This window comes from Rhizomucor pusillus, assembly GCF_041956525.1.
Source record: "Rhizomucor pusillus strain CBS 183.67 unplaced genomic scaffold VTP01scaffold_3, whole genome shotgun sequence".
Classification (NCBI taxonomy): domain Eukaryota; kingdom Fungi; phylum Mucoromycota; class Mucoromycetes; order Mucorales; family Lichtheimiaceae; genus Rhizomucor; species Rhizomucor pusillus.
Genome location: NW_027192145.1, coordinates 831118 through 857460, shown reverse-complemented (window position 1 = coordinate 857460; position 26343 = coordinate 831118). Strand labels below are relative to the sequence as shown.

General features: G+C 43.7%; 14 protein-coding genes across 14 annotated transcripts; 8 read left to right on the top strand and 6 right to left on the bottom strand.

The window, feature by feature from the left end:
- Positions 1-87: 87 nt before the first annotated feature.
- Positions 88-1762, top strand: VTP01DRAFT_6537 (uncharacterized protein; the record flags this gene model as incomplete). Its single annotated transcript, XM_069385449.1, has 5 exons — positions 88-140; positions 408-499; positions 556-815; positions 931-1059; positions 1598-1762. 5 exons carry the CDS (start codon positions 88-90, stop codon positions 1760-1762), a joined length of 699 nt encoding a protein of 232 aa, XP_069242910.1.
- Positions 1763-1806: 44 nt separating this feature from the next.
- VTP01DRAFT_6536 (uncharacterized protein) lies at positions 1807-2388 on the top strand (the record flags this gene model as incomplete). The annotated part of the gene is made up of 5 exons (XM_069385448.1): positions 1807-1817; positions 1877-2054; positions 2103-2108; positions 2178-2288; positions 2347-2388. 5 exons carry the CDS (start codon positions 1807-1809, stop codon positions 2386-2388), a joined length of 348 nt encoding a protein of 115 aa, XP_069242909.1.
- Positions 2389-2396: 8 nt separating this feature from the next.
- On the bottom strand, positions 2397-3449 carry VTP01DRAFT_6535 (uncharacterized protein; the record flags this gene model as incomplete). The annotated part of the gene is made up of 5 exons (XM_069385447.1): positions 2397-2462; positions 2787-2889; positions 2935-3088; positions 3203-3270; positions 3340-3449. 5 exons carry the CDS (start codon positions 3447-3449, stop codon positions 2397-2399), a joined length of 501 nt encoding a protein of 166 aa, XP_069242908.1.
- Positions 3450-3667: 218 nt separating this feature from the next.
- VTP01DRAFT_6534 (uncharacterized protein) lies at positions 3668-5386 on the bottom strand (the record flags this gene model as incomplete). Its single annotated transcript, XM_069385446.1, has 2 exons — positions 3668-5299; positions 5363-5386. 2 exons carry the CDS (start codon positions 5384-5386, stop codon positions 3668-3670), a joined length of 1656 nt encoding a protein of 551 aa, XP_069242907.1.
- Positions 5387-5557: 171 nt separating this feature from the next.
- On the bottom strand, positions 5558-6484 carry VTP01DRAFT_6533 (uncharacterized protein; the record flags this gene model as incomplete). The annotated part of the gene is made up of 2 exons (XM_069385445.1): positions 5558-6131; positions 6192-6484. 2 exons carry the CDS (start codon positions 6482-6484, stop codon positions 5558-5560), a joined length of 867 nt encoding a protein of 288 aa, XP_069242906.1.
- Positions 6485-6590: 106 nt separating this feature from the next.
- VTP01DRAFT_6532 (uncharacterized protein) lies at positions 6591-7130 on the top strand (the record flags this gene model as incomplete). The annotated part of the gene is made up of 2 exons (XM_069385444.1): positions 6591-6666; positions 6730-7130. 2 exons carry the CDS (start codon positions 6591-6593, stop codon positions 7128-7130), a joined length of 477 nt encoding a protein of 158 aa, XP_069242905.1.
- Positions 7131-7770: 640 nt separating this feature from the next.
- Positions 7771-10539, bottom strand: VTP01DRAFT_6531 (uncharacterized protein; the record flags this gene model as incomplete). Its single annotated transcript, XM_069385443.1, has 7 exons — positions 7771-9104; positions 9164-9352; positions 9410-9814; positions 9874-10062; positions 10122-10248; positions 10305-10456; positions 10521-10539. The coding sequence occupies 7 exons, from the start codon at positions 10537-10539 to the stop codon at positions 7771-7773; spliced, it is 2415 nt and encodes an 804-aa protein (XP_069242904.1).
- Positions 10540-10866: 327 nt separating this feature from the next.
- Positions 10867-12077, top strand: VTP01DRAFT_6530 (uncharacterized protein; the record flags this gene model as incomplete). The annotated part of the gene is made up of 6 exons (XM_069385442.1): positions 10867-10991; positions 11055-11292; positions 11364-11433; positions 11495-11802; positions 11866-11934; positions 12009-12077. The coding sequence occupies 6 exons, from the start codon at positions 10867-10869 to the stop codon at positions 12075-12077; spliced, it is 879 nt and encodes a 292-aa protein (XP_069242903.1).
- A 652-nt stretch (positions 12078-12729) lies between these two features.
- VTP01DRAFT_6529 (uncharacterized protein) lies at positions 12730-14669 on the top strand (the record flags this gene model as incomplete). Its single annotated transcript, XM_069385440.1, has 9 exons — positions 12730-12787; positions 12848-12985; positions 13045-13479; positions 13544-13671; positions 13736-13848; positions 13910-14003; positions 14059-14169; positions 14229-14471; positions 14532-14669. 9 exons carry the CDS (start codon positions 12730-12732, stop codon positions 14667-14669), a joined length of 1458 nt encoding a protein of 485 aa, XP_069242902.1.
- Positions 14670-14757: 88 nt separating this feature from the next.
- VTP01DRAFT_6528 (uncharacterized protein) lies at positions 14758-19635 on the bottom strand (the record flags this gene model as incomplete). Its single annotated transcript, XM_069385439.1, has 21 exons — positions 14758-14818; positions 14877-15010; positions 15065-15182; positions 15236-15412; positions 15466-16090; positions 16146-16347; positions 16398-16475; positions 16528-16731; positions 16785-16951; positions 17008-17116; positions 17180-17203; positions 17268-17375; positions 17435-17887; positions 17954-18174; positions 18237-18541; positions 18595-18655; positions 18713-18940; positions 18996-19127; positions 19190-19247; positions 19298-19434; positions 19494-19635. 21 exons carry the CDS (start codon positions 19633-19635, stop codon positions 14758-14760), a joined length of 3744 nt encoding a protein of 1247 aa, XP_069242901.1.
- Positions 19636-20757: 1122 nt separating this feature from the next.
- Positions 20758-21191, top strand: VTP01DRAFT_6527 (uncharacterized protein; the record flags this gene model as incomplete). Its single annotated transcript, XM_069385438.1, has 3 exons — positions 20758-20872; positions 20928-21066; positions 21134-21191. The coding sequence occupies 3 exons, from the start codon at positions 20758-20760 to the stop codon at positions 21189-21191; spliced, it is 312 nt and encodes a 103-aa protein (XP_069242900.1).
- A 461-nt stretch (positions 21192-21652) lies between these two features.
- On the bottom strand, positions 21653-22631 carry VTP01DRAFT_6526 (uncharacterized protein; the record flags this gene model as incomplete). Its single annotated transcript, XM_069385437.1, has 2 exons — positions 21653-22310; positions 22369-22631. 2 exons carry the CDS (start codon positions 22629-22631, stop codon positions 21653-21655), a joined length of 921 nt encoding a protein of 306 aa, XP_069242899.1.
- A 256-nt stretch (positions 22632-22887) lies between these two features.
- Positions 22888-23624, top strand: VTP01DRAFT_6525 (uncharacterized protein; the record flags this gene model as incomplete). The annotated part of the gene is made up of 4 exons (XM_069385436.1): positions 22888-22984; positions 23038-23103; positions 23161-23458; positions 23525-23624. The coding sequence occupies 4 exons, from the start codon at positions 22888-22890 to the stop codon at positions 23622-23624; spliced, it is 561 nt and encodes a 186-aa protein (XP_069242898.1).
- Positions 23625-24615: 991 nt separating this feature from the next.
- Positions 24616-26150, top strand: VTP01DRAFT_6524 (uncharacterized protein; the record flags this gene model as incomplete). The annotated part of the gene is made up of 9 exons (XM_069385435.1): positions 24616-24707; positions 24769-25025; positions 25083-25172; positions 25233-25264; positions 25325-25411; positions 25472-25553; positions 25615-25694; positions 25750-25845; positions 25926-26150. 9 exons carry the CDS (start codon positions 24616-24618, stop codon positions 26148-26150), a joined length of 1041 nt encoding a protein of 346 aa, XP_069242897.1.
- Between the last annotated feature and the right edge of the window lie 193 nt (positions 26151-26343).

The window sequence follows — 26343 nt, the reverse complement described above, 5'->3', positions numbered from 1 at the left end:
CCGTTATATATTGGCCGGAAACACCGACTGATCACCATATCTTCTGGAGACTAAAATGAGAAAAGCAAACCCATACTGCAATTAAGAATGAAGACGATGCTAGCGCTGAATGCTGTGCAGCGCATATCATACGCAGATAGGTGATTGCTAGATTGATATATGAATACATATTCTCTCTAACTTCAACATTTATGAGAGGAACCTAGGGATTGATTTAAAGAGGATGCATTGTATAAACCTTTATTCTGAGCGATGTTTAGTTGCAGGTTATAGACCCTTAGTCATCGTTTTATCTTCTGAACACTAGCCGTGAACTCATATTCGGCGAGCTTATATTTGTAAATCCTTTAATAGCAGATGAATACCTGATCCAATTGCCTGTCCAGGTCACTTGCATGACGTCTTAGGAAAAGACGAGACGCTTCCGAAGATACCGGAATCATTGCCGGTTCCAGCGTCCTCGAGCAAGGAGCATCCTGCATTCATAAGAACAAGGAAAGTAAATCACTCCAATAGCAGTTATTAATTAGCTTACATGCTCAAGCACAATAACAGCAAAAGAGTTTGAGATCAAGACAACTAGAGTTTTGATTCAGGGTTTATGCGGCTCCGCGGACTTTGACTGCAACAGACATCCATGTCTTGCTCGATTTTTCGCGACTTCTTTCTCTTGGTCTGCCCTGTTTTCCGTCCACCTGTTCGTCCTGCTCAAGATGGCCAGGATTAAAAGGCCGTTGAAAGCCAAGGATCCGAATAAACAGCCTCGCCGAGATCTAAAGAGGCCGAAACCTGCACAGTTGCGTGCGACCAGAAAGGTAATGATACAATATCAAATGTGGCTCTTTTGAGAAAGTGTAATCGAACTTTGATAGGCACATGTGGCTCTCTCATACAATGACCTTGTCCGGGTACGATCGCTACGAAAGCAAGGTAAGACATGGCGCGAAGCGGCAGAAGTCTTGGGGCAAGATATCGCAGGCAGAGTTGTTTGTTATTATTACCAGAAATACTGCAAGGAACACAAGCTTCCATCAGGAAGGAGGTGACGAAAATGATGAGGTAAGCAGATGTACATAGAGGAGCACGTAAGCATATTGGTAACTGGCTGTATCCTCAGAATGGGAGTTTGTCCCTGGAGGTGGAGCACAAAAAGCGTTCCAAACCTTGGATGAAAGAAGAGGAGCGAATCCTTATGAAGGCGGTCAGTGAAACCAAGCCATTGAGAGACAATGCAAAGGCAATCGGCAGGTCTGAGGGCGCATGTTACCAAAGATCAGCACTGCTGTTGTCCGCAGACGACGTAAAACAAGGAGAACGCTTCTGTCGTCAATGCAAAAGAAAACTACCGGAATCATTGTTAACCATTACTGAAATTGGCAAAATTTCCACAAAATGTCACAATTGTTGAGAGGAAGATAACCAAGTATGATGTCTGCATACGAATATTTTGAACATCTGCTGACAACGTATACCTTCCAGCAACTACAACAACGTAGAACAATGGCGGGCAAAAATAAATCAGCCGCCATAAGCGCAAAAACCAGAGATAGGACGGTTCGGTCAGATTTCGCTCCAATATCGGAATACCTTTGTTTAGTCACAGAAGGCTGCAATCGAGAACATACAACATGCAGATGTTGCGACCGGAGTTTCAGCGGTCGCCGCAGAAACGGAACTGCAGCATGGCTCGACAATCGCCGTTGGACGGGATCCGGTGTATTCTTCACTGTATGGCCATAAGTTCGACCATCACCACCAGTAGCTCCCAACTTGTCATCCTGATCAGACTTTAGATTGGATTGTTGCATGTGTAACATGTAAATTGTTCAATTTTTTGGAAAACGTCCACGTATTTTTTGCTAATACAGTTATCTAGAACCAAAAGTGACCACTCTGAAGACGAATTCTTGCAGTTCCTTAATGACATCCAAACAGCACCTGAGGAGTGGAAACATGTCCCAGTCCCAAGTGAAGCACTATCGGGTATCCGAAAAAGGTTGGACAGCATGCGGCAAGGTGACGAACTTGGAATTGAGCAATGTAAAGAACAGGGCGTTAAAACATTTCTGGAAACGACAAAAGATGGACAAGGGAATTAACAGAATGAAGTAAGTCAAGATTCGTTTGAGACTGCTTAGCTTCTGTACTTTAACTATCAATTACTATTACGAACACAGGAGGTCGATTTGATCATAATAACAGACGAACTTATTGATCTGGCAAAAACGAACGGCGCTATGGATAGGGGAACACGCCTCATAGGCACTTGGAAGTCATCACAAAAGAAGGTCAGAGTAAATCTTTTAAGCTTCAATCGAGTGATAAACTCACGATACGCTGATCAAGCTTATACGACTTCGAGGCATATGCATTATACGGAGAATCTAGAAATCATGCTATGTCCATAGTCCGTATCGTGTCATGAATGCCGTCTTATGTGTATCTTCGGGTGCTACTCGTATCTGATGATATCCACTTCGTTAGTCCAATTTCGAGAAAATTAAATGGCGTCATGTCAAAAACTGGCTATATACTTTTACATTGCTGTATAAGGTATAATTAAAGCCAAATACAATACGCGATTACACTGTGGTGACATGTAGATGACCGGATCCTTTCACGCAAGATATTTATTAGCAGGCCAGATTTGCCAAACCCAAGGGCATTTAAAGTAAACCGCGTGCTTTTATTAGATATGCTAGTCGCTTTTTGTTGGATATCCTAGTCCAAAGTGGCAATTAAATTAGCCAAAACCGTTACGAAGTTGCTTTTCAGTCAGCACGTACTCTGAACGGATTAGCAGCGAGGTAGTACACAGCGCAGGATAACGCATTAGCCGTTGTGTTGTGACCAGCAAGGAAAAGATATGCAGGTTGGCCTGGATTATTTCTATGCGTTAAAACGAATGCCGAATGTTACAAAAATTGATGTTACTGCATCTTTAGCTCCTCGTCAGTGTGAGCTCCTTCACCGTTGTTTTCACTTTCAATCATCAAGGCCAAGAGGTCCTTCTTGCTCTCAGGCACTTGAGGTGCGTTTGTATCTTTTTCTTTGCTCAAGGCCCTGCGTTCGTGTGCAATAACTTGATCTAGCATATTTAGAAATTCCTTCATTTCTCGATGACGCTTTCGTCGCTCGGGAAATGCCCACAGAATTTTTGTTCAAGAAACATGAAGATCAAGGAAAAGTGGTTCAAACAGGCCTTGCCGACACCATCGTACGTAACCATCCCAAGGGCTTTGACGACCCTCGATAGCGTGGGAATCAAAACTTGTGTATAAACCAGAAAATAAGATGCTCTGCTAGCGAGAATACAGCCATTCACGATCATGTAATTACTCTAGTGCAAAGTATCCACCTACTGTGCCCTGTTTATTAGTGAGAAAATGCAAGGGGACATTGCCCGAGGATTCCCCTAACAAGGATGGAGTCGGTACCGCCGCCGCCATTCAAGCTCTCAAATCATTGGATACCAACTTTGAGCGACGTTACTAAAGCATGGCCCAGATATGGATACATTTTATAATAAACACTGATCTGAAACAGCATGCTAATGAAGACAAGTGCAATATGCCGAGACCAAAGAGAGCAAGAGATTGTGTGTATATCCGTATGTCTAGATGCAGAAGAAAAGGGCAGAAACAGGACGCTAAAGAGGATGTAGTATTTAGTCGTCGTTATCGAAAACAATCTTTGTCGCCTTGGGTGCATGTTCGGTATCTTTGAAGAAGGCGCCGTAAGCGCTGTGGGTCTTCTTTTTGACAGATGTTCCAAATTTGAGGAGTCCATCAGGGACAGGCATGTTTGCTTGTTTGAGTACATTTACGAGCTCGCCAGAGTGAGCTTTATCCTGTACTGTGAAGAAAGTGTAAGCGGTACCCTTCTTGCCACCACGGCCAGTACGACCAATACGGTGGATGTAAGCTTCAATGGTAAGAGGAAAGGTAACGTTGATCACGTATTCAACATCAGGGATATCCAAACCACGAGCAGCCACGTCTGTTGCGACCATCAACGGGTGAGAGCCAGACTTGAATTGGTTCAAAGCGGCCGTGCGCTGCTGCTGACTCTTGTCGCCGTGGATACCGATGACCTTGTAACCATTTCTAAGCAACTGTTCTTCAATACGCACCGCTTCCTTTTTGTACAAGGCAAAAATCAACACACGATTGCTTCGGCTGGCATGGATTTTTTTCAACAAGTCCATCAATTTTCTAGTCTTGCTTCGTGGATCATCCAAGACTTCAACAATCTGCTTGACGTTTTGCGATGCGGCGAGTTCGTCCGAACCGATAGTGACTCGAATAGGGTTCTTGAGGAAATCAGCAGCAAGTTTACGGACACTAGCAGGCCAGGTGGCAGAGAACATGAGAGTCTGGCGGCTGGAAGGCGTTTGTTCAATAATCTTGCGTATATCTCGTTCGAAACCATCATCCAACATGCGATCAGCTTCGTCCAAGACCAAGAATGAAATCTCACTCAAGTCGCAAGCACCATCATCAATCAAATCCATCAGACGTCCAGGTGTGGCTACAACGATGTCGACACCTCTCTTGAGAGCCTCGACTTGAGGATCCTTTGGAACGCCACCGTAAAGGCAGATTGTAGAGATACCCATAGCTTTACCGGCGGCACTAGCTTGCTCATCACTTTGCATAGCAAGTTCACGGGTGGGAGAGAGGACAAGCATGGTTGGCTTCTTGCTCTTGGCACCACCCTTGAGCTGTGATGAGATGTGTACAAGACCAGGAACAGTGAATGCATACGTTTTGCCGGAACCAGTCTCGGCAATACCGACAATATCGCGACCAGAGAGTGAAATCGGCCATGTAACTGCCTGGATGGGTGTAGGGTTTGCGAACTTTGCGAATACGTTGAGAAGCGATTCGGGCAAGTTCGTCTGCGAAAACTCGAGAATAGGTCGAAGCTTCAAGTCACCGTGAATATCGACCTCGTTTTTCTTCAAATACTCATCAATTGTACTTTGTGGCAAGGCTGTCAATGAAGGATGCTCCTTGTAGATATAGCTGGCTAACTGATCAATCTCCATATTCTGCTCAGAAGCTGCTGCTACTGTTGTTGCTGCTTCTTCATGGTTTCTTTTCTTTTCTTTCTTCTCTTTTTTAGATTTCTTCTTCTCTTTGTGATCGCCTCCGTGTTCCTTTTTATGCTTTTTGCTGTGTTTCTTTTCATCCTTAACTTTCTTGTTTTCCGTCTTTTCGGACTTGTGTGTTTTGCTCTTCTTTTTGCTCACTTCAGACCCGGAAGTTCCTTCTTCAGTTCGCTTTCTCTTTTCAGCCTGTAGATTTGAATGTTAGAGATTCCTGTCGCTTAACATTTATTTGTATATAACATTACAAACCTTTTCAACTCGGGTCGGTGACATTGTGTGCGGAATAAAACGAAGCAAGGCACAGACACTTTTTTGTCTTGATAATTGAGGCTTTGCTGATAAGTGGTCACAAATCTGCATTGACGAATGATTTTGAGGCTTATAAGAATGTCGTCTCCAGATCTGACCACTCGCATGACAGCCAGTTATTGATACGTATGCCATTCAAGATTCAGCTTTATTTTGATTTTGTTCATTCTCATTCTCATTATCATCATATTGGATATAATCTTGTCGATGCCTGTGCGTGAATTTCTTGTCAGGTTTTTGACGATAGGTATCCTGAATAAGATTGTAAAAGAATCGATAGTAGAAGAGTAAATTGTCGTAGCGTCCATCTTCGTATCCTCCTTCAAATGTTTCCGCATATTCCCGGTAGAGATAATAAATGGCTTCAATCGTTGCTAAATGGTTCTCGCTCTTTTGCTGATATCTCCAAAAGTTAGTCTTGCGAGCTTGGATAGTGACCTTTTGCAAATTCTGCAACGCAGGTGTCTCGCGCACAATCCTTGACGCTTGTTTCCAGGTACCATCTATAACAATGATGCGGTCAAACGAATCTCTCGGAATCTCCTCCAGTCGCTTTGCGTCAGGTCCAGGGAACAAAAGCAGCGACCCTTCGAATAAGTGATTTTCCTCTGATGCCTCTGTCCAGTTGTAAATATCCACATCATCTTCTGCAATGACCCGAGCATGTATGGCTGTTGATTTGCCGTCCAATTCCATTTCGTGCTTTATGCTATTATAAAACATCATCGTCAGCAATATGCAACATTTATCCCGCAAGTTGATCACTTACATGTCAAGATGGACCGGAAGTTTGATATATGGAACCTTGGATCGTTCCATACCAACAACTCCAAAACATCGATAACAAAAATACTTCACAGACTTTTTGCACTTTGAGCACAACGTGCGCTCTTTGACCGTATGCAAGATACTGTCGTCGTTGATCTTTAGATCTTGAAATGGATTGGTCCGTGTCCGCTTCGGTTCCGGCTGTATGTTTCCGTTGTTAGCTCGTTTCTTGTTCCCGTCATGCTGTTCGGGATCGGCGCCGGTAGCTATTGGTTCCTTTTCAGCTGGTGTCATTTAGAGAGAAACAGAGAATTGAAAGAAACGAGAGGAGAATGTGCGGGGTGTCGGAGGAGCAGAGGCTTGTTTTCCTTAGTTTCATATCTTTCCCCTCAAACTCGACATGGCGATTCAGTTACTGCAGCGATCCCGGCCAGTCCTTGCACGATCTAGCTTCCTGATCACAAAACGACATACGAGTGAGCAACATATAATAGTTGGGCAGGTTATTTTGAGTAGTGCTCACTAAGTTATTCTGACAGCTGGAGCGGCAGCGGCTATCGCCGACCCATTGAAGAAAGAACCTGCAGTCAAATCGGTGGAAGAAGAGAACAAGGAACAGGGATATACACATGGAGCATATCACTGGACGATGGAAAGAGCATCCGCAATAGCGTTAATACCGCTCATCAGCACCCAGTTCATTTACGGCGCACATCCAATCTGTGACGGACTTTTGGGCGTCGTGCTGCCTTATCACATCTACCTCGGTTTCGACTCTTGCATTACCGACTATATACCAAAGCGAGTATATCCACGAATGCATCGTGTCGCAAATTGGACCTTGATGGGCACAACCGGTCTTGTCATGTGGGGATGCTTCGAATTCAATACAAACGACGTCGGTTTAACTGAAGCCATCCAACGCATCTGGACAGCATAGAGAGATCGATCAGTTTATTCAATTTATCGCAAACAATTTATAGATACTTTCAGAGAAGAAGATGAAAAATGTACAGATTAATAGCAAAGAAGCATGGGTCTCGCCGCAGTTTCTGATGAAAACGAACAACATACTCTGGCTTAATCAAAATCATTTTATTTACACAATTCACTCTATGTGCTTTTAAATATGGGTGACGTTCAGTTCATGTTGAGCAATAACAACGGCAACTATATCTCTATGAACCACTGTGAGGGGCTCAAAAGACGGTATAAATTATATCTTACCTCATAGTATCTGTCATGCTTGTGATCGGCTGACAGATACTACTCAAAAATTCAAAATGTCAAAAATCCGACTTGTTGGATGTCTTGTATGCGCTGGGTGCGTGCTTTGACCAACTTGGTAAGGTTCCACCAAATACCACCCTTCTACTCCAATTGCAACAGCCCGTAGGAGGGGTAATAGGAACCACCGGCCTCTGCGGGCATTTTAGACCTGGAAAAGGGTAATATAAACTGATAAGTCATTTGGTGGATGAATTTATTACGCGCTAGGCGATCGAAAAGCGAGAATAAATGAGTTGGAGAAATTCAACGCTTGGGAAGATAGAATTATTCTGTGAAAAGAATGTATATTTTTACGAAAAGAACATGTCATCGAACGTTGGTTTTTTCTCTTTGCTAGTATTTTGAGAAGAGGAGGAGACATTGAATATATCATCGAAATTACTTGCGGTGCTGGATGGCATCTCTTGCTTTGCAGGTGCAGGACTTCCAAATAAAGAATTCAATTCATCTTTCAGCGAACCGGTTCCTGATCCTGACGGAGCAGCTGGTGTGCTTGATTCTTCACTTTCCTCAAACGCAGATAGATCAAAACCATATTTAGCAACAGACTTGGCCTGCGACGGCGACATGGTAGTTTTCACCGGCTGCTGCTGCTGTTGCTGCTGCTCTTGCTGTTGATTGCCAAATATAGGTGATCTTGCTAATGAAGGTGAGTTCATGTTCAAAGGAGCAGATTCGGCCGCCGGAGCTGGAGGCTTAGGAGAGGCGGGAGGATGTTGGGTGGTACTGGAAGATGAAGGAAACTCTGCGGTTGTCGGGGAGCTGAACTTTTGCTCAACGGTGGAGAGGTCAGGAAACTTGGCTTCAATATCACTGATGTCTATGTTGGGAGTGGTTGATCTAGCCTGCTTCTCTTCTTGAAGTCGATTCAATGTCATCATAGGAGAAGAAGACGTCGAAGAAGCCTTTCCGTCTTTGATGCTCGCAAACGGATCATATGTCTTTTTGCTTGGTGATTGCGTATTGGCTGCAACTGAAGCTGAAGAGTTTGAGTTTTGAGCCGAGTCTGGCTGCGGCGCAGATGCAAATAATTCTGTCGAGGGTGCGCTGGATAATGCAAAAAGATTGGCAACATCAATTTTGGGACTCTGTGCTGTCATGGATGCGATTTCTTCCTTGACTTGCTGCGTCTCATTCTGTGCACTTTCGGCTCGTTGTTTGAAATGCTTGCCCTCTTGCTTGTACATTTGAAGTTCTCGGATGAGATCCTCCTTTCTCTTTTTCTCTTGCTGCAGTTCATGCTCAGCATCCTGGGCTGCTTTTTTCAAAGCTTCCAATGCTTCCTTTTCGCGCTGGATCGTCTCTTGTAGTTCTTTCACAGCTTTTTGCTCGGCTTCTATTTGACTACGTAGCTGATCATTATGTTGTATTTGTGCTCGGGTATCGGCTCGTATGGATGACAAGTTATTTTCCAGTTCTGTACGCTGCAACCCAAGGTGCTGCCCTGCTGCAAATGGTATTTGTCCCGTTGGTTGCTGCATAATAGATTGTCCTGTTGGCTGTTGTGGGATAGGTTGCTGTTGTTGTTGCGGTTGTACAGCTGCTGAAGAGTCACCGAGACCCAGCAAGTCCATCTCATTAGAAGCTTGCTGCATGCCAGAAGCTTGAGGTGCTATCCCTGCATCTGAGCTTGCTAAGTGAGCAACTATTCCAATACATGTCATTCCAATGATTCGGACTCACCGATATTAATATTGGTCAGCATATTAGGTATTTGTTCGCCTGCTAAACGTCTATCAATCAAATGCATAGCTACTGCAAATTGCTGCAAATCCAGGTGACCGGCCTGCTTGGTGTCAGCAAGATCCCAGATGCGTGCCAGCTCGCTGGACGGTAATTTCGAGTGACCAAAAAAGTGCACTGCATCGGACCCTGTCAAATTCAGATTTAGTGGATGACACGCAGCTTTTAAAACTTGATTCAACTTACCCGATATTACACCGGTTTGATTGGTATCTAGTTTCTCAAAAAAGGATCTGTATTTTGCAAATTCATCGCGGGATATAGATATTTCGCTTCCATTCGGCATCGGTAAACGAGTGTTAGATAGTGTCGATGGTGTTCCAGTAGCGTGCCGTCTGAGTGTAGGAGATGCTGATAACTTTGACAAATTTGGTGACATGGCTCGTTCTGAAGCGGCGGCAGCGTAAATAGATGCTGACAACGAAGTTGGTAAAGGATATCCAGATATAACTCGATTAATATAATGCATTGCAATTATAAATTCAGTCTGATTCAAAGTTCCTGATTTGCGTGTATCGGCAAGTGTCCAAATCTGATGAAGTATGGAAGGCGCCAAATTGGACCGTAGAAACACTGTTTTTGCCTTTTCACCTAGCACCATACATCAGACTTGTATGTTTCAGCCTTTCGAAGACATCCTATATGCCAACCTGTCAAGATTCCATCTACAGGACCTGCAGATTGAAAAACTGCAATGTATTTGGAACGTTCATCTGGATTTATCGTATCGCTTCCCCCCGCAGATCCCGTAGCTGATAAGCTAGGACTTGACGGTGTGGTCGTTCGAGCTGGTGTTGCTGGCGGTCGAAAATGGACATTCTCAAACTGGGGAGGTGGTACTAGAAAGTTCTAGGATAAGGCACGACTAATCCCAAAGTTGGTTATTTTTCTCACTAACCTGCTGTCGTTAGCACAGGACTAGCTGGCATAATTCCATGCTGAGCACAGGCTATCAATTTCAGAGCTATGCTAAATTCTCTGTCTGTCAAGAAGCCTCGCTTGTCTTGATCGGCCACCTCCCAAATCTTGACAAAGTCAAGTTAGCAGCAAGATCTTCAAAGGTCAATCACCCGAAGCTCACTTCATTTAAAATCTTTTGTGGTATGTCAGCTTTCTTGAAGAAGGCCAAGGCCTCGTCTTTTAGGAGAATGCCTTTACGCTCGGCATCTGCCGCCCTGAACAGCTCTGCGTAAGTTCCTCTTTCCTCGGCAGCAAGAGATTGCTTCCAAGCCTCTAGAGACACGATGGTATTTGAGTGACAGACGAAGAATGAGTAGAATCCCAGAGACTAAATTACCAGAAGGACCAGATTGCATGACTTGATGGTGTAGTTGTCTGCCAAAAAGATGGAGGAGGCGCTTGTTGCTCCGCCATGTCTTATGCAAAAATTCGGGTTAAGCATGAACGTCCGATCAGCGATCGCTGTTTGCTTTGATATACTGTGGCCCAAGACTTAAGTCCATGCATCATCCCACGCAGTATCTTAAACGTCATGATTATTCTGTCTAATTCCTCCTGCTTGAAACCAGTTTGATTGGAACGCCTGTTTGAGTGGCGTTTGAAAATCAACAACCTTGTGTCGAAACTTCCAAGTCATGGATCGCTTTTTCTCCTTTCTTGATCCCACATTTTCATATTCCTCAATGGCACGAATGGAAACTTTGCAAAAAATAGCCAACGTGCTAGTCTACGTTTACCTGTTAACGACCACCGGTTATACGGTGTTCGCAAAAGGCCGCATAGCGGATATCTTCCATGGATATCAGACGTAAGTCTACAGCTAAGAATGGTACAGAAGGAAAGCGATTACTGACATAGGGTGACAATTCAGATACTTTGACCCAGGCAAATACTGTGTATTTTCATCAATGATGGGCTTATATTTACTTGTAGATATCCTGCACGATTTAGCAACGTGGGTATTTCTACTTTGGTCGCTTATCCACCTTCTGCTTGCTGGTTTCGTCATCTATCAATGGTCAGAAGCTGCAAACGAAGCCGCTATGCAAGGAGTCGGTTGGCAATTTATCATTTCTGCTCTGTTAAACTCCCTTTGGTTCGCGTTATTGGTAAAGCTATCGTGATGCAAATAATGCATTATTGACGTAGCATGCACGATTAACCACGTGAAAATATGCAGGAAAATCACAGACCCATCTTGGCATTTTTTGTCAGTTTGCTGCTCGTCGGCTCTGTTTCTGTTATCTACTGCAAGTATTTAGACTTTTTATATACGAGGCTTTTCCTCCTAACATCGATGCTTTCCTGTAGACAATCTGGAAGCTAATCATCCTACGCAAACATGGCTTGATAAATTGTTTCTCCATGCACCGTTCTCTCTTTGGCATGGCTTCACCGTATTTCTAGCGGTAGTTAACGGCTTTGTCGCGTTTACAAAAGTCAAGAAGAATGCTGATGGGGATATCATATCTCCTGACTTGCTGCATTTGATCCTCGTTTACGCGGCGCTGATCTTTCTTGCTCTCACAGCCATCGGATATGTCCAGTATAAGCATGAGAAAGGAGACTTGACTTCTGCGTGGGCGATTGCATTTGGTCTCTGGGCCGTCTTTGCCAAAGTAAGCAAGATCATCCATTCTACTAGAGATATATGGAACAATAGCACTGACATGGTTTTGCAGCAAACAGATCCATTGATTCATTGGCCAACTTTGGCAGCTGCCCTTCTGACAACGCTCTGGCCAGCCAAGGTAAGAAGAGCAATTAACGTTGGCGTTGATGGAATCGCTTATTTTATGAACTTTTCATTCTATTGCTGCTGTAGCCTTATCTTTACAGCATGATGGGAATAAGCACCAGGTCTTCGGAGAGTGCCCCTCTGCTATCTACTTAGGCAACGTGAAATGTCTCAATAAATGCAACTCTTGCTCTATAGCTTTGTAGTAATTTTGAAGCAATAAACTAGCATTCGCTTGAAAATTTCTCGACAGAGCTGTAAATATATTTGATCTTTGATTATGCATTAGATGCGTGCAAACAATTTTTCCCAAAAGCAATGTCGCATTTTGTGAAATTTTATAATACATTTATATACCAAAACGACAAATTGCAGCGACATTAATTTTTACAAAAAGGTGTATAATGCTTTTTGCTCTCTGTCCATCAAATTTAATCCAATAACCGCAGGAAAGGCAAACATTTGAGACACCTAATTCCGTATTACCTAGAAAGTAACCAAACTATATGCCTCGATCCTTGCTGCACCTATAGACATACAGCATATCAAGCTGGAGATGCTTTAAACTGCTCATTTCATGGATCAATTAGTTTGGAGACAGTCAAGTTTCTTTTTCGAACGAGTGGCATCCATTGACATGCTGTCTGCACAGCAGCCCACGTCTTTGGAAGGCCACACTTGAGCTATGCCCCAGACAATAGAATAACTGATTGTCGCGCTCCAAATTCTACAGTGCAGCGATTCAACGTCAGATTTTGCAATCCCAAATTTGCCAATTTCCAGCACATCCCCTTTTCCCTCTCCACACATGGCATTCAACTTTGGTTCCAGTATGAGCCAACCAGCATCAGGGTTCGGTTCTACAGGTCCTACAACGCAAAGATCTCTTGCAACTATTACGATCTAACAATACGTGCTTATTCTAGGCTCAACCTTTGGTGCATCGACGCACAGCGCGGCAGGTACGCTGTTTGGCGCCGGTACTGGACAAAGCAACGCGACCTTTGGCAACACATCGACCACAAACAACACACCGGCTGGTACGTTGTTTGGCTCCGGCTCAGGTAACAAGTCATGCGTCATCGCACTTGTGGAATCTAGCTTATCGCTTTGCTTATGATAGCAACTGGCGGCGGCTTTGGGTCGACGACGAGCACTGCCGGCGGAACGACGGGCTTTGGATCAACAGCGGCAACCAGTGCCCCAGGGACAGGCTTCGGCTTTGGAGGAACTAACATTGGTACTGGATTCGGTAATACATCCACCGCATCGACCGGTTTCGGTACAAACGCCAATACTGCATTCGGCAAGCCTGCTACCACTGGCTTTGGAGCAACAGCCACCAACACTGGCTTCGGTGCAAATACAAATACGGGATTCGGCACAGGCACGAGCACCGTATTCGGTAGCGCCACAGGAACAGGGTTTGGCACTGGAGGAGGATTTGGATTTGGAGGACAACAACAGCAACAGCAGCAACAACAACAACCATCAATGGGTTCTAGTTTCTCATTCGGTAGCGGATTTGGATCTACAGGCGCAACAAATTCATTATATGGTAAGAGCGCTTAGGAGACTATATATCCGAGACGATTGCGTTAAGGGCTCACCGGAAATCGTAGGTTCATCACAGCAACAACAAAACGCTCAGCAACAATTGATACCCGACCAACAATCCAAAAGACCATGGCAACAGTTTGCTATGTTCAGAGGAAAATGGGATCCTTCTTCATCGTTCTGCGTATTCAAAGTAAGATTGGTCTCATTTAAATATTCGGAAACGCGTTATATATGCTAAATACGGATTTATACAGCATTATTTTTACAACGTAGTGGCGCCAACCGAACGACACTTGTACGTGTGTCCACCAAACCAGACGGAAGAAGCTTGGCAAGAAGCAATGCGTAGAAGCCCTGATCCCAATACGTACGTGTGTCTGAGCATTGTAGCAGGGCGATCGATTTCCTAACGCAAACGAAAATTTCAGCATGGTTCCTGTGCTTGCCTTTGGATTTGAAGATAACCTAAAACGCATGAGAGTGCAGGAGCAAGCTAAAGCTGCGCTCCAAGAAAGATTAGAGGCAAGTTTGACGATTCAAGGTATAGAAATAACTTTCTGATTTCAAATGACTATAGGAAGCAACCCAGCGCTTTTTGGCTGTACAGCAACAACATAATTTGAGCACCACAATCCGTCTTGAAGAACAGAAGCGGCAACAAATTAATTTGACACGACGTTTAATAAGAGTAAGGCAACTCGAGTCTATCTCTTTACAAAGTGTATTTAAATGAACATATCCTTCTAGCTGCTTCGAACCGTACAAATCTTACGATACAAGGGCTTGCCAATTCAAGAAACCGAGGAGAGACTTATCCAACAGTTGAAGAATTTATCGATAGCACCAGAAAGTCCTGAACGCTTAGATATGGCTTTGCGAGAGGCATACGCACGTTTGCAGAACTGTAAGCGGGAGCAAGCCATGGCTGATGAAAACTCTGCAGAAACATGGGTACCAGTCAGTCTGGAAGCTATGAATAATCTTGAAAAGGTAAGACGCCAGAATTCGCATTAATCACAGCATAGTAGGATCTTGACCTGCTCTCGATAGATAATCAACGATCGTCAAGAAGAGATTCGCCAGCTCACGGATATTCTTTTGAAGGATTTGGAAACATTGGAAACGTACAGAGTCAGTTTGAAAAATCGTAAGAATGTAGAGCGGCCAAACTCTTCATTTATGGCCTGAAATTAAAGAGGGTCCTATCCGACATCCAAAAAGTGTAACAATCCTAAGTATACTTTATTTTTTGTTTTTCTTGTATTTGGCAAAGCATTTACAGTGCACTGGCAACCTTTTGTTTGATCTCCAGAATGGTATTGACAAACTCAGTGTTGCTACGAAAGAATTGTTGGTTAGCGACGGTTTTCAAAAGAAACCACTCTCCCTGCTTACTTTAGATTTTCAGAATTTGCAGCAGACAAATTAAATATACCGGCCATCATTTGCTCTGCTACAGCTTGCGTTACACTTGGAGGAAAATCTCGCAAAAGTCCTAAGCATTTCAGGATATCATCTTGCATTTGTTCCTAATAAACGCATGTAAGATTTTCATTATTGTACATGTCTTATCAATTGCTTACTTTGCCTGCAAAGCTGATGCACAGTCGTAAAAGCGCAACGACAGCTCGCTCTACTACCAAAGCACTTTGCTTGTCAGCATAATCTAGAATGCCAAAAATGTATTTCATGGTATATGGCCTAAAAGCTTGGTTATCAAGGGATTCCCAATAGTTGTTTGTGTTGATACATACCAGACAATTTCTATGCGGTCAGAATTTCTAAGTGTAATAGTGACGATGAATTCCAGAAAGAGGACAGTAACAGGATCGTAAGGTATCGTCGTCTTCGATTCTTCTATGGCTTTAGCATCATATCCGACTTGCTGGATGCTGCTCACCAGTGCGATTAATGGATCTGTATCCAGATTGCTATTTCTCCATTAAGTTACTCGTCTTCAACTAGAATAATTTAGTACACTAACCTCATTTCTGACAGAAGTTCTTCCAGCTTGCACGCCGTTATACAATCCACGGCGCACATAGTACTTTCTACTTCCTCCTCCGTTGGGTCTGCGCGGTAAGATTCGTCACTCGAGTATGGTGATAGTAGGTAAGATGACAGGGTCGAAAGCAAAGAACCATCTCGTCGATTCTGCTGTTTTGATGGTGGCGGGCTCTTTGGTTTCAAAGGTATGCTCGTTGTGCCAGACACAAAATCCTCCACCTGCAGCATTGAGCCAGGTAGCAGCGAATTAACAAAAAGATTGTGGATAATTTCAAGTATCTTCTTCCAGCTTTTGCGCATAGAGTTGCCGTGTCGCATGATTATAGTAAACACAACTACAGCTGCAAGCTGGCCTTTGTAGTTTCGTCCAAATTGCACTGCGAGATTACTAACGACATAGGTTTGTCCTGCAACATCCACGATAGGATCCGGCAGTGAGCTCCGGTTATCGGCAGTTTCCAAAAGACCTGTCATTGTTGCAAGGTTGACAACGATCGCGTCAAAAACGTTGTATAATTCAAAATGTGCAGACAGCATTGCACACTGATGGAAGCCCGAAATAGCCTTTTGTAAAGTGTTATCATCTTGCGCAGTATCGAATGCTATTACATGTTTCGGATTAGCTTGCATATATCCAATGCTAACGCTTTTCCGTACCATATGCAATGGCCGCTAAAGCGGGTTTCCATGCTAGTTTGAATATATCTTTATCGTATGCCGAAGTATCGCATACAACGAAGGGTCCAGATGTTTGTGACCGATGCAACAGTTGCTTCCAGGCATAGTTGAAACCAAGACGACCTTCATGCTCTTCAGGCATAACGATTTCATCCTGACGAATTGCTTCGTAGATAGCGCTCTTTTGATCCATGTTAATAGGTGGGTTTCGAATCTTCTTGAATAACTTACAAGATGCTCTTTTGGGAAATCCTTGCCATCATTGACACCCCGAAGATTGCGCATGTAGTCATCCAAAGTCATCCGCCGCTAATGTCGATTAATGAGAAATCTCAACATTCACAGTAAATCATATACTTACCCGCACTTGTGGATTATGCTGGTCTGTATTCAGCATTATTATGGAGTAGGCCAAAAGTTGAGCGGCCTCAGGATTTGCAATTTCCGGCGGCGAAGATTCATAAAAGACCTCAGCAAAGGTATCTGTTACGCGCATAATCTGCTGCGACTCGCCAGGTAACCGGAATGTTTCCAGAACCATTCTGAGAGCTTCATCCATACGTTTCTATCTGAAACTTAGAATTTTGAGGTCTCAAAATTTGCAATAAAGATACTTACTCCGCTAAAGTCAAACTGGCGCATAAAGACCTGAAGTAATGGAAGATTGTCAGGTTTACCGAGGTATTCTCCAAGAGTCTTCTTATTGAGTTGCTGCGTCGATCGCAAAAAGTGTGCAAGGCTGACCGTTGTATCTCCATTCTCATCAGCCACTACAATGTTGTTCTCTAGAGCATACGTTACAAATCGGTCCTTTTGCGTTAGACAAATATATTCTAATTACCTATCAAAAACTTGATACCCTTCTTGGGACTCTCATTGAACAACGTCGCGCCTTCCAGAATCAATCTCTTCCTTGCTTTTCTTTCCAGTAATTCTTTGCTGGAAGTCAACTGTAGAGAAAAGATTTTCAGTATGTATGTATATGTGAACGGAAACTTTGGATACTCGATTACCTGTCCACCTTGAACTCCAGGATTCTTTATGTAACAATTGCATTCAGCGTTGTGAGATACAGATGTTTCTATGGATGATAATTCTTACCTCAGAATTGATTCGCTCCACCATGTGACTGATGAATAACAATAGGGTATCCAGGCACAGAAAGTGTGAATTAAAGGCAACGAAACCAGTCGGGTCAGGGAAAGAGTTCTGATGTAACATATTAGTATAACTGATCTGCAAACCATTCTCTAAAAAATGATTCATACTCTGCTTAAAAACTGGATTGTTTCTTCAAACAAGTCGCCACAAGAAAGATCGCAGTCATAGTTGAACCAAAGATCGACCATGAAGCTTGGTATCCGCGCGCATTGAAGTAGACATTCCAGTAACAATTCCCGAATTTCTGGTGAAACTGGCGTGTAATCTGATCCTACAGTTTTGTTCGATCGTGCATAAATGCTAGGTGATGCGCTTCGAATCTCAACATGCCGGGAGTCTCCGTTTTCCTTGGTAGTGTGTACGAGTGATATGTTGCCTTCTTCGTCCACATCAACCTTGAATCCTCTGCTGTTGTTTCCAGATGGTGGTGAAAGACGTTCGATCAGGAAAAATAAGAATAACTCTTGCTGCAGCTTGAGATGTGGTCGCATGGTATCCAGCACGTTAGAAATTACACGCAAGGTTAGGGATAGCAATGGAGTTGAATCAGATTTCGCGAGCTAGATCATTTTGGCTTAGGATCAGATTCGACAAAATCTTTAGGCATATGTTAATAATAAATCTACCTGGAAAAGATATTTGCAAAAGTCATCAGCAACCAAGTTCCGTAGACTCTCAAAGCGACTAATACTTCGTCCGCCAACTTCGAAGGCGACATTTAAAATGCTGAGAGCCATTATCCGCATGGAGTCTGTATGTTTATGTTCATGAGGATTCAACAGCGATATCAATACGCGCAATAGCTCTTTGATTGCGGGTAATCCGTATGGGCGCAGACGAGTTCCTTCTATATCTGAATTCATTAGCGAATACTCAATAGCATTAAAATGGCTGAGGACGCATCCAAACCTGTCGTTTCGCCTATCTCTGCTTGATTGGATACTACATTGTTATTTTCATCGTCCCCAGATGTCGATGGGCTTTCCGCTGCGGCGACGTTGCTTGTTTCTCCATTACTATTTCGTTCCACCACGCGAAATTCGGTGAGTACAGTTTCTGTCTGCTCATTGTCATTTTCTGCAGAAGTGGGTGCAGGTGAAGGTGATGGTCTTGGTGCGCTCATATGCGGTGAGGCTATGTCTTTATTGACTTCGTCTTTAGGCGTTTCAGCTGGTGTGTCAACGTATACCCATTCTTCTTCCAACGATTTTAATCTAGAAATAAAACTTTAACACACAATGAAGCAGTTCATTCCTTCTTCTCTTACCTCTCGAACATAGAGATTACCATATTTATCATCACATGTTCTGCTGATCTGCGCAGCATTTCTATGCAAACATTACAATCTTCGAAATAAAATGACAACTCCAAACGTCAATGTTTACCTGATAATCGCATTTGACAGCACATGCTCAATCCGGTTTCCATCATCTCGCATACAGCCTCGTCACTGAGCACTTGCCCGCACTCGCTCGTCAATGCCATCTCCAAAACCTGAAGCATCCGTAATAGCACAAGTTCGTCAGATGCTGCATCAGAAGCTTCGAATTTGCAATGTGTTGCTGCAGTGGATAATGTATTCATAGCAAATGCTATACTTGGATTATGCAGACCTAAACGAATTATGATAAGAGACGAACGCTATTCTTTACGGAACAGAATACTTACCAATGATGCCATAATGCAAAAATTTCTCGATACTGCTCAATGCTGTCGCGGCGATTGGGCCTGTCGTATTGCCTGATCGTATAACTTCCAGGAATGGGTTCAATAGAATCGACGCATCTAGCTCGGCGACGTCTTTAAAATTCACTTTAGTTTTATTTTTGATCGATTGCTTGCATATATTTTCAGATGTTTACCCTGAACTGTTCCCAAATACTCTCTCAAACTGGTGAATTTCTCCATCAATGGATTTTCCTAGTCAAATTGTTAGTAAGTCATGACGATATATATGAGCATTTCAGTACCTGTTTTCGTGCCTGTGCTTCCTTGGGGCCCATATGTCCCTGGCGCAGACCCATACTCGATCCCAGTCTTCCCATATTGAGGTCACTAACGTTCATTCCGGACCACCGTGCATTCTTGCGCATTGCACTAGTGACAACTAGTAATACAATATGAGCTTTGTGAGCTATCCTTTCTTAACGTTGCAGCCCTGCATACCAATGATCTCTGCATGGACTAATTGTGACCAAGTGAGCTCTGCTTTGATTCGATGGACGATCGCAAAGGAGTTCCCTGTCTCTATCGGGGATGGCGAAACAAGCGGCGCATTACTGCTGTCGGATGAACTGGCGGTTGTCATTGATGAGGTGGCAGTTGCGCACCAAGAATGTATAAAGCCGAAAGAGTTTAATAGAAGGTCAAAGTTCTGAGAGCTTTTGGGACCAATAACAAAAGGACTTAGCATATTGCGGTTATTGCAATCAGTCTCAGACTCACAATGTAGTTCAACTGAACCTCGCTTATATATATGTATATATATCTGTTCAAACGGACTTGTCCTCAAAGAGGATCGCAGGAAATGAATGTCCTCTCCTCCCCTAAAAAAGAAAGTCAGCCAGATGCAAGGAGAGCACTGCGTGGAACCGCGAAATGCTTCCACGTCAAATTTTTCAACGTGGATGAACCATGATAGACATGTATTCGTGTCATTTCGAGACTCTCCTCAATAAGGTGTGCTCAAGTCTTTAATGGGCTATTAACTTTACACTGTGATATCCGGGAATTCTGGTCGCAATACCTGTAAACACCGCCTACTTTAATATTGTAAATAAGACACAAAAGTTTTCCAGGTATGTAATTTTCTGCGGTTATCTCAGTTGCAGAATGTAAAGATTATGTACGTGAGTGCGTAGCGAGAATCCAGCAGAATGCTCAACCTAAAAACCATTAATTATTAAGCTTTTCTATGATATTTTATTGCTATAAAATAATTGATACGTATATATAGAGACACAGATTGGTGATGTATTATTTAAGTACAGCATTTGCCTATCTTTGCACGTTTTCCTAGTGGCATAAAGGACAGCGTTGTTTTGAGTCCCATTGATGGAAAAGCACAATCAAAATTTCGTTGCAGAGTTGACGGAAGACAACTTCCGTCAGCAAAACACATATCCTTATCTGACATGCGAAAATGGATTTGATTTGTGATAATTTGCTGTCAAAAAAGGAGAGGAAATATACAGCGCTTATGATTTGCGAGGTGAAATGTATGTAGAGGGGCAGATTCAAGTCTAGGATGTCAAACGGGATCATGAGGCACAGGACAAATGTGGATGTAAACAGAGCGTCATCTGCTCCCATATGAGTCGATGTTTTAGTTGCATCTATTTCTTCCTTCTCCTCCTTTTTTTTAGCCGTCTCTTTATTCCTTCGTACCTTTTCATACCTTTTTCCAAGCGTTCTTCTAACAAAACACTACATGAGCGCCGTTCCACCGCTTGCCCCAGGGTATGGAGGACCGCCTTCCATGATCACACCGGTTGGTTCAGCACCATACTATCCTGCTCAGCCTGTACCTTACGCCAACCCACCAGGTAACTAGAATGCTCAGGAGTTTGCCTGAAGGAACCACCTAACATTGGTCTACAGTATTACCACCAGGTTCAGCAGCCGCACCATCCATGTACGGCGTCGCACCTCCTCCACCGCCACCTCCTCCACCTTTATATTATCAACAGCCGTACTGTTGCGGCTGCTACGATCATCCAAACGGCTGCTGTTGGGGATTGTAGGTTTTAGACTCTATATCGACGAGTGGCATGACCATGGCTAAATTTGTATTTTGTGTTTTGCAGATTTGCCGCTTTATGCTGTTTTTGCTGCTGTGAAGAATGCTGTGATTGCTGCTGCTAGTGGATCTGGGCAAGATGTATATATTCCCTTCTGGATATACACACAACGATCTATTCTGTCTGACTACAGTGCCAAGAATAGTGTATAGTTTTCAGTCCATATGACATGAGTGATCAATAGACTATTCGTATGATCCAGACAATTGGTTCAATTGCCGGGAGTCAAGAAAAACCCCAATCAGGCATCTGATTCTGTTGTTGCTTCTGCAGGTCAGCATCGGATTTAAGGGACCTGGTCACGGTGAGAGGATCGCCAAGTCTTCTCTGTCAGAAGTGTCATTCACTTTGACCTCTTCGGTGCAACCATTGTGTTATATGATGGGGCCCTCGCAAGCTATATGGGAAGGGCAAAATCTCAGAAGTAACAATAAGAGATTACAGCAACAAAGTTTACTTGTTCCGGCTACAGACAGAACTAGCAGCATACTGAGAGTTGTAAGATCTGCGGGTATGAGGATATTATTATCCAAAGGTGCTCACAATGTGTGCCAGTTGATACAGACTAGCTCTATTGTCTCTGTCGCTTTGTTCGTCTTTATCTTTTGCCTTCGGGGAGCTGCTTTTTAGAGTCGGATGAAGCAACGTAAAAGGGAGTTTCTTTGATGACGAGTCGGTAGAGATGGTAAGAGGTTTATGTCGATAGAATGTGGTTGTTTCGGGAGGCATAGAATTGGCGGCGGCGGTGGCAGGAGAAACTTGTGTGCTTGGTCGAGGAACGGGTTGCTCCTGGGTTGAGGACGATAGTAAGTCATCCCCACTAGCAGCTGGTGATGATGATGACCGTTGATCGTCCTGGCGGGCTGGTGATGGAGTGTCTGCAGAAATGGTTACTAATGAGCGATGATAATTGCTCAAATGCTGATCAATTGTTAACGGCGGCTCCACTCCGTATGTATCAGAGCGGATACGATGATGCGCATGCAGCCGTGGTCGAGGCCGTGGTTCTTCAGCAGGGCCAGCTGCAGGTCGTTTATGTAAACGTCTCGACTTTGGTGACATGTGGGTACGATAATGCTGCATCATATTATCCTGGCGAGAGAATCGAGATTGGCAGCCAGGGAATAAGCAGGGAAAGTTCTTCTCGCCAGTGTGAATTCGGTTGTGTCGTGCCAGGTGGCCGCTGTGAAATGGAGCTTGTTGATTTCGATGCTGACTGTACGCAATCTAAACCAACGTACCTTGTTGTAAAGCTTTTGTTACAACCAGGTTCAGAACAATGATATTTCCTTCTAGACTGCCGCTGTTGTTGTTGCTGCTGCTGTTGGCTAGCAGAATCATTGTCGTCAGACCGTTGGTGTGATTGCCAGTGAGCAGGCGGATGCTTGGCTGTCGTTGAAGGAGTTGTCCTGACGTTGGTTTGTGCGTTCACTGAGTCGCTATTGAGAAGACTTATTTGCCGCCCTGAGGCGTCTGTAACCGAAAGTGACGCTTCATATAGCATGTCTTGGACGAGAGGAGCAGCAAATCAGATGGGAAAAAGAATATTAGGAAAGCGTCGCAGCCAAAGCTGTCGGATCCAGATTTGGGGTAGAGCCACATTCAAAAAGAGAAGGGTTCACCTTGTGTAACCTTGATTTCAGGATGCATCAGCATCATCGACCATGGATATAGTGGTGTATAAAGAACTCGATTTATCTGCAGATATTCTTCCTCTTTTTCTCTTACTCCTTTCTGTTTCATCTACAACAAACACTTAAATGCTAGTACGTACCAACACCATTCTTCGCACAGAACCATCTACTAGTGGTCCCTCTACACCACTGCCAGCATCTGCACCTGCGAGTTTCTACCATGGCAGTATAAATTCAATATGGCTCCCTGTCTTTCTTCTCCTAACAATTATTTAGGGAATAGTGGGAAATTGGATATCGCCCGCATAGCCGATTTGGTGGCTAAAACCTCACCTGCAGGCCGTATGTATGATCTCTTAAAAGGATATATGCGCAGGCAAAGTAATGCTTCAGTTCAAGCTCGAGCGGCAGAAAAGGCCCCAAGTTACAGTAGCAAAATATCAACCTCGAAGCCTATCGTCGAAGAGCTACAGGGGATCGATCGTCAAAATATTGGCGAAGAAGAGCAATCTGTCAATCAACAGGCAGCACAGGAGCTTCATCCCCCTGTCAATACGGAGGCTGAGGAAAGACTAAAGGTAGAAGCAAAACTAGGTCAGCATTGCTCTGTAGCCCAGGAGACGCCGACACAGCAATTACATCCATGCAAGGCATCAACCTCAGTCCCGAATGACACAAGTGATGCAAAAACTTTCTCGCATGTGTCGTTTCATTTTACAACTTATAATAATCTCGGCATATTTATTTACACAATTTTCGCTAGATTGCATCACGCAAGTAAGAGGCGCAGAATAAACGTTACAAAGCTCAAGCATGCTCTGAAGACAGGATCAATACGAGTTATGGCACAGTTTGAAGACTAGATATAATGTATCTTTTTGTTTCCTACACATTATATATAACAATACATATTTATCAATCCCAAAATACATCTCATAAAATGCGATTCCCAGTGTATCATGTTTTAAACTGTAAATATCCGTATTGGGTTCCCAGCTCAAGAGTATGAATGGATGTGCTTTTCTATCGAAACTAAGCCATGTTCTTGCTGCATATAGGAACAGCCATCTCTTTTACGATTAATGTCAGAAAGGAACATGCACTCGTTTTGACTCTCCACTCATCCATTATGTATCCACGCTCATCAAAAAGTACGTGTTGCCGAGTTAAAGGTATGCACTGGTACATGGCTTGCATTTTCTGCACAAAGACATTGTCAAACCCCATGCATTTCGTAAGTCGGGATGAGGCCATACTCGAAGCGCTTGACACCGCCCTTTCACCGCTCGTATTTACAGCAATGCAAAGCAAAACTGGAAATTCCATGTATTAAACCGTGTTAAAAGAAAGATCTTTTATGTACATACAGTATGCAAGAAAACAAAATTATAACTTGGAATTCTTTACACTTTCATTGTTATCAATGTTGGATGTATGCACTTGAAGACTACAAAGATTTATACAGTAATTTGCTTCCCCTCGCCACAGTGCGCATTCTGTCACCAGCCCGAATCCCCAGAGCACTTCCTACTTTCATGCTATCTGAAGTCTGAAGTATGGTCTCACGTTTGCCGCCAGTTTTAGAAAACCCACCTACTCTTGTCCCCCGCGATATTTTTTATAAGTTCGTATCATTCGCTACAAGGTCTCGTCTTCTTTCAGCCTTACATGGTCTTACATAATTACTTGCGCAATTACGTCGATATGGAAAGCCCACTGGCATCATGTTTTTGATAACGCTGCGTCCCTCTGTTCCCTTTTGGTTGTGATGCCCAAAATTATGATTGGTTCCGCCTGAAAAGCGGAGCAAAGTGAAAATCGTTCGATGTTCATGCAGAATGCGTCATTTTAAACATGGCTCACAGAGAAGGTCTAACCGTGAATCCGCACGACTGGTGTATGATTCCCGTTCGCAATGTGACCAAAAATCAACAAGTGATTACAATGTGAGTTCAAGCTTATGCAACTTGGTCGGTTGTCAGCGCCCAACAGCTACTTGATCCTTAGCGATGGCTCCATGCTTGTTGAGGAAGCCTGCGACGTCCTTATAAAGAACAATATTTCTTCTGCGCCGGTCTATGACAAGAGTCCAACCGACTATGTTGGAATGTTTGACTATGGCGATGTTATTGCATATTTGCTGCTAATCTTGACTGACCAAGCACCGGGACAACTGCAGCAGTCGGACAGTGAGACCGTGGAAACCATGGATATTATCCGCCGTGCAGTGCGAGGACAAACGGTACCCGTGAAACTCGCTAGTGGTGAGTGCAAGAAGTATTTTCCCAAGATGTATGCAATTGCTCACGGAGGCGCGGAAGATCTGTCTCAGAAAAACCCATTCAACGCTATACTTCCCGAGGCAACTGTGCTATCTGCCATCGAGGAATTCGCGTGCGGTACACACAGAGGTAAGAAACTTACGCATGGGTCGTGTGCTACCTGGATTGCAACGTGTTAACTGCAAAAAGTGTGTGTGCTGGAACCCTCGGGTGAAATCATGGTAAAGCAAAAATGTTCTTGAAAGGTATCCATGACATCTTCTTAAACGAATTTCGGATAGGGTATTCTCTCACAATCAACTATTGTGAGGTTCCTCTATGAGAATCGAAAGCAATTTCCAGATATCGATAAATTGCTTGGACAAAGAGTATGTGCTGTTACTGCAAAACATGGAACCGAGGGATTTATATATTGACTGTCACGGTAGCTACGGCAATTAGGTTTGGGTGAAACAGATGTCATTGGTGTAAATGCGGAATCGCGCGTTATGGACGCCTTGTCGCAAATGAGCAAGTAACGTTTTGTTGGAGATGGAGTGCAGACGGCTAATGGTGAATATTTGCATGATAGGCCACAATGGAGTATCATCTGTGGCTGTAATTGGTACAAATGGTGTAATCCTTGGTAATATAAGCATGACAGATATAAAGGTAATGAATGGAGACATGTAACTACGAGTAACGGTTCATTAAAAATTGGGGATAGCATGCGATGAAAGGAAATCGGCATCAATTACTTTGGAGCACATGTTTCCAATTTGTTAGTAGCGTGCGTATCGAGCAAGGCATAGAGGATGGCCAGGTAAACCGCAATTTGCTATTTGAACGACAGGTGGTCCGGGCGCTTTGTTATTGACAAAAAGAACGACGACGATCATTTAGGACCGGCTACCCGTATTTGATGTCCGTCTTGATATCACTTTAGGTTTCGCTATTGCAAAATTGCTAGCCACCCGATCGCACCGCGTGTGGGTTACAGATGAAATAGGTCGAGCCGCAGGGGTCGTCTCGCTTACTGACATAACACGCCTGTTTGCCGCAAGTGCCGGTCTCGAAACACCAGAGCAACCTCGACGTGCTAGCGTTGCAGTGCACAAGCAACAATAAAATTGATGTGGCATGGCTGTTCCAGGTTGCTGCATTGCGAAGTTTGGATTTTCTCAGTATGACGCATTTGGTATATGCACGTTTTTTCAAAATGTACCTTTGTTTTCATCAAGCGTACGACTTATGCCAATAAGAGGAATAAGGCCAAACTCAGCCTTTTCCTTTGGAGTTACCAAGTCTTCTTTGCTCGCTT